This window comes from Echinops telfairi, unplaced genomic scaffold (genome assembly GCF_000313985.2).
Source record: "Echinops telfairi isolate 266 unplaced genomic scaffold, ASM31398v2 ScPeMD7_7469;HRSCAF=8507_1, whole genome shotgun sequence".
NCBI lineage: Eukaryota > Metazoa > Chordata > Mammalia > Afrosoricida > Tenrecidae > Echinops > Echinops telfairi.
In genome coordinates this window covers 112,914,302-112,920,093 of record NW_022111373.1, presented here as the reverse complement: position 1 = coordinate 112,920,093, position 5,792 = coordinate 112,914,302, and the positions used below count along the sequence as shown (strand labels likewise).

At 51.5% G+C, this 5,792-nt stretch overlaps 1 protein-coding gene across 1 annotated transcript in view; it reads left to right on the top strand.

Moving 5' to 3' along the window:
- Positions 1 to 1,027: 1,027 nt before the first annotated feature.
- LOC101644087 (pikachurin) overlaps positions 1,028 to 5,792 on the top strand; it is a 208,645-nt gene continuing 203,880 nt past the window's right edge. The window contains exon 1 of the mRNA XM_045285255.1: positions 1,028 to 1,203. Coding sequence (XP_045141190.1) covers positions 1,107 to 1,203 — 97 coding nt within the window. The 5' untranslated portion in view covers positions 1,028 to 1,106. The remainder of the gene's footprint in view (positions 1,204 to 5,792) is intronic.

Genomic DNA, 5,792 nt, shown 5'->3' with positions numbered 1-5,792 from the left:
CAAAACGCTAGTGTGCCCAGGAACTTGTGTCCCCAGGACGCGCACTGGGAGCGCCACGGGGAAACCAAATGAAAAAGGCGCATTTTGCTGAGTCTGCAAGCAGCAAATCCAGAGAAGGGGGCGGGCGGGCGTTCCCATGGCGGCCCAGCGAGAAACTCCAATCCTGGGGTGAATCTTGCTCACGCACCCCCTCCTCAGTCGCGCCGTTCAGTCCCTTGAGCTCCCGTCCTCCCAATGGACTCCGGGCACCATCTGCCGTTTCTTCTCCGCTGGAGTCTCCAGTTGCCATCCCCTCCAGGGAGGGGACCTTGTTCCCCGCACAGGGCCTTGATCTTCTCCCTGCCTTTCCGTCGGAGCCGCCGGCTCCAGCTCTCCATCTGCGCAACGCCTTAAACCCTTATCTCCTTAGCTCCCCGCTGGGTGCCCTGGCCGCTCCTCCAGCCCCCACCCCCACCTCTCACACCTGGGTCTGGTCTGGCGCGCCGGCTGCCGGGGCGGGAGCGCAACCTTTGGAGGTGTTGGGGAAAGTCGCCTAGCGAGGAAAGGAGCGGCCCAGGAGAGGTGGGGAGCCCCGGCCAGATTTCAGGGTCACGATTAAGGCCGAGGGACGCGGACCTGCCATCGACGTCCTCCTGTGGCGATTGAAATCGGTTCCCTGACCCCCCAGATCCAAGTCGCCAACGAGCCAGGACTGGGCTGGAGAGAGGAGCGGGGGAGGGAGAAAGGAGCCGTTTGCCCCGAGGGCGGGTGGGTGGGGTGGGTACAGAGGACTTGGTCCCAGAGCCTGCCCCTCTCAATTACACTACAAGTAACTCCATCCGCCCCCGATCGAGCCCCCTCCCTCTGCTTCCAGCCGGGCCCTCCCCGTCGGCCTCCTCCGCCCCCCCTCCCGCCCCCAAAGGAGCCCTGCTGGTAGCAGCCGGCTCCAATCTGCTAGCCGACCTCCCTCCCGCGGCTGTCCAGCCTCCTTAGACTCCCTCGCCGTCCCGATCCAGCCCCCTCAGCCGCCCACCTTCTCGCCCAGGCCGAGGGATCCCCGGGGTCTGCGCCCTTCGCGTCCCTGTGCGCCTGGGACTTGGGGAAACTTTGCCGACGCCGGCTGGGAAATGGATTTAATGCGAGGCGTCCTGCTCCGGCTCTTGCTCCTTGTTTCCACCCTGGGACCTGGTGCTCTGTCGCTCCGGACGGCTCTTCGCAAACAAGGTAAAGCTTCCAGGGCTCCCCGGAGCCCCAAGCCCCGCGCGCCCCTGCCGGGGACCTGGTCAAGGGTGCGAACGGGCAACACGTTGCCTCTCCCTCCGCACCGGGACGAGCAGCGGCCCAACTGGGTGGGTGCAGCTCAGCCGGAGCTGCGAAAAGACGCGAGCTTCGGCACCCCTCCCCCCAGCCCGGGCGGTTCCAGGGATATTTATTTGTTACAAGAAGGATGTCTTTTCCCAGACCCAGGAGAGGTGGAGGGCTCTGTGTTTGATCACCGAGAGCTGAGAGCTGGGGCAGCGCGATCATGCTGTCTTAATTAGATTGCAACTGTGCAGAGGAGTGGAACAGCCAGCTCCTGCGGTCTCTCAAAACATCTGATTGAATTCACATTGTCCGGAGTCCTGCCATTTCCTGTGCACATCTGCCTGGAGTCCCTCCTGCCCGTCCCCGCCCAGCCCGTGCACCGCGTGGGGTTTGCACGACGCTGTGGGGTCCTCTTAGACTCTGGAGCCATTTTCGCTAAAGGCGCACACCAGGGGTTCATTTCCCAGGTTCTGGAGTTGGGTCTTCGCTTTGCTATTTACACCATGATTTTAGACTCTGACAAAGGATTGGAGAGACTTTGAAATCCCGGTAACTTGCAGTTCCGCTAGTTCTGTAGGTAAAAGTCACCATAGCTGTTAGTCTGTGTGTGTGTACTTTGATCTAGTCCGTTAGGTTATTCAAAGTAGGGCATTCTCAACAATGAAGTTCTAAACATTGTATCCTGAGTAATGATTTTTATTCTTCTTTATTGGGACTATATTTAGAATTTGGGGTGGCGGTGTGTGTGTGAGGGGGAAATCAGCTTTTTTCTTGGTTTACTTCGTAAGCGAGGTTGTCTTATGGGATTAATTATATCTTATGAACAATGGAAAACCGTATAACTTTATTTGAATGCGGGCTGCAAAAGACTCGCAGAAAGCGCAGTTTGTCTTCACAAAGAATGTTTCTGTAAGAAAGAGGCAAAACCGGGGACATTTATCACGCCGCGAAGAAAACACTCTTGGCAGGCTTCCATGGAGTTGCTTAAATATTTTCGCTGCTCCGGATCCCTCCATTTGGAAACAGGACTTGTTGCCTCTCTGCTAAGATAGACACCATCGCCCAGACGCAGAGGTTTAGCTGCTGGGTGGCAAGGTAAGGCAGGTGCTCTGGGCTACGATTGCAAGGGGGCGCCACCGAGCACTTTCTATTAACCTGGGAGAGCCCATAACCTTGGTCAATCACAGTCATCACCCAGAGGAGTAGGGAGGGGGAGGGAGTGTGCGTGCGGAGACAGCAAGAGGCTTAACCACCAGAGCACAGGACAGATTTGCCCAGGGGGCACAAGTACTGGGGAGGCTATTTGAGGAGACAGGCCATGACAACCCCAGGCCTCACCAGGATGAAAGGCGCCTGACTGGGGCAGCTAGACTAAAAGGGAGAAGGCAGTTCTGCTGACTCTGAGTTCTTATCTTTGTCTACTGCATCTTGAAATGAGGGGGAGAGGCATTTAGAGATTGCCCTTGGGCCCTGAAATTGAGGTAAGGCCACAATTTAGAGGTCACCCAGACTCCTGACTCTCCCTCAGTCCCTTAGCCCCTGCTCTTTCTTCCAGCTGAGGAGGCCGTCATCACAGGTGTTTTGCTACTTGCCTGGAAATGTAGGATCATCGCAGTCATCCACGCCATGGCTGGGTTCTTCAGTCCTTTCTAGAGAGTGGCGGTCGTCCGTGGTGATATATTACATCGTTTCCCTTCCCGCCATGCACACAATTACATGGCTTTAAGGAAAGGCTTCTTTCTAGCCATCCTTAAAATGGAGATCACCTGATCAATTGCATTCAGTGGGATTCTCCACTCAAACCACCGTGTCATAAGTTTGGAACAGCGCATCCTTATAGCTATAGTTCTTAAGCTGGAGTGCAGTGTGCAGGGTTTTTTTAAAGTTGTGTGTGTGTGTGTGTGTGTGTGTGTGTGTGTGTGTGAGAGAGAGAGAGAGAGAGAGAGAGACAGACAGACAGACAGACAGACAGACAGAGAGAGATAGAGACAGAGAGAGATATTTGAATGGGAGTTTATAGAGCAAGTTAGATTTTTGCTAGCAATGTGCACACATTTGAGTTTGGGAGTTGCACTCTACTCCCAATAACAGTACTCTTCGCACTTGCTATTGTGGTTGAGTGGGTGCCGATCAGAATGACCCCCTGCCCAACAGACCCCAACGCTGCTGACCCCTGGGCTATCCTCACAATTGGGTGGTGCCCCCGCGAGCCCCTTGTACAGCTGCTGCGTCAGTCCATCTTATCCTGGATCCTCCTCTCATTGACCTTTCACTTTACTAAGCACCATGGCTATCCTTTGCCTCCTTGGTTTCCCGTTTCCACCCATCCCACTTCCCTGCCTCTTCCTGTCTTCTGATGAATCTTGTAAGGATGAATCGCAACCCACTGCAGCAGCATTAGGGGGGTGGAAAGAAAGGAAAGAAAACCATTTTGCAAAAGCCTGCTGTCTCCAACTGCTCCTGCAGTTCCCCATACGTCTCTCTCTCTTTCCTCCCCCTCCCCTCCCCTGTTTGTAGACACTCCTCTAACAATAGGTTCTTTCAGCTTCCTCGAGGGTCTCAGTCTGAAATGTATGCCGTGGACATAGCACCTTGGTCTCTTGTGTCTTTGAGGCATATTCCTGGTGAAGCATAGATAAGGTTTGGGTAGTGGAGATGTGACCTTTTAAATACTTTGACTTTTTAAGTTTATGAGCTTTTAAGTAAAAATATTCGATACGGTACAGCCTAGAAGTTTCCATTGCTTTCTAATTCTGCTCAGACTGCCTTTCAGGTTGGCAAGCTGCTCAGATGAAAATGACAGCTACTTCATGAACTTACTTCAGGGGAAAATTGTCTCCTGGGCTCATTTACATCCCTCGGAAAGACTAGTTTTTGATCCGGAAAATTGGTCCAGATTAAAAACTGAATGTGCCCAGCTTGCCTCTGATGTGAACAGCAACCAGCTAATTTTAAATCTTCCCCAGACACCAGCAAATCCTGCTAATATCCGTATGGGACTCTCTTTGTACCTGGCTCCCTCAATAGTAATTGCATTGCATGCAGCACTTTGGGGCCTAGAGGGGGCCACCAGGCAGGTGTACGGGGGCCATTGGACTGGAGCTGGATTCCTTCTGTTTCCTCACATTCCCAAATCAGTTTTGACCACTACAACTTTGTTGACAAAGTGTTGGATTCAAAATCCTCCTGAAAATGCCCCCATCCTCATCCACCTCTGCTGAGAATCCTATAGCAGCTGCCAGTATAAGTCCAACTTGGATGCTATAGCCCAAGATCGATCGCTCATCATCTGGAACTGAGAATTAATAAGGGAACCTCTACCTTTCCCAAAAGTCACCAGAAATGACAGTTTGTAGTTTAAATCAAATTAAATAACACTGATAATAACTGATCCCGATATATTTAATCAACCCAACAGCTGTTTGGGTCATGTAGGGAGGAGGAGATGGTGGCTTGGAAACCATCGGCATCAAATTGAATCGGAGCCCTGAAGACTCATGTGTTACAGAGGAGCCCTTCCCCACAGAGTTTGTTTGACTGGCATCTTGACGACAGGGGATCTTCAGGTCTTTCTTGCATAACACTTGATGGTGGGTTTGAAACCACCAACCTTTAGACTGGTGCTGGCTGCCCCTGGCTTGCCGCATATTCAAGGTCTCATGAGCCACACTTTGAACGGCCCCATTTATATACATTTTATAGCCGGTAAGATGTACTACAGACGGTGTTGCAGCTTGTAATTTGCTGGTGTTCTCATTCTCAGGTGTTCACTGGCAGATGTTTGAGTTTGTGATGTACAGTTCAGAATACTGCTGCAGAGTTTTTGTTTTCTGAACGAAACCAGGGACTTCAGTTGCTTGAAAACTTGGCCCCAAATTTGTTAAAGTTGATAGGCAGATTTGGCGGCCAGTGAGTTGAAATGTATGATGTTTTCGGATTAGAAATGCCATCCCCCTTCCCAGGAATGATCCAGATGACCCAGAACCTTCCAAAAGTGAAGTTATTACCACAGCTGACAAAACATCAACCTTGTCCAACTCTTGTTCACCATCATAGTAGATCTGTGTGTTTTTACGTATGTGTACATTAAAATCCATTAGTACATGTAGATGGAATGTTTCCAATCCCCAAAGAGAAAGATCAGATCTGTAAAGATAGTAATAATAAACCCCCAAGCCCACTACCACTGAGTCAATTCATACTCAAGGCTAACTCTCTCTTGGGCATCCAAGACGGTCAAGACTTAAAGGGCAGACAACCTCCTGACCACCGACTTCGGACAGTCATTGGATTGCTCTTGTTTACTGTTGTTAGGTGTCCTTGAGTTGAATTGGTTCCATCTCAACAGAATGTGCAACGGAATGTGCAACAGAATGAACCATTTCCTGGTCCTGCACCAGCCTCACATTTGTGATGTCTGTGCCACATGCTGCTACCATTGTGTCAATCCATCCTCTTTTTCAGTGACCCTCTACTTCACTAATCCTGAAGTTCTTTTTCCAGGGACT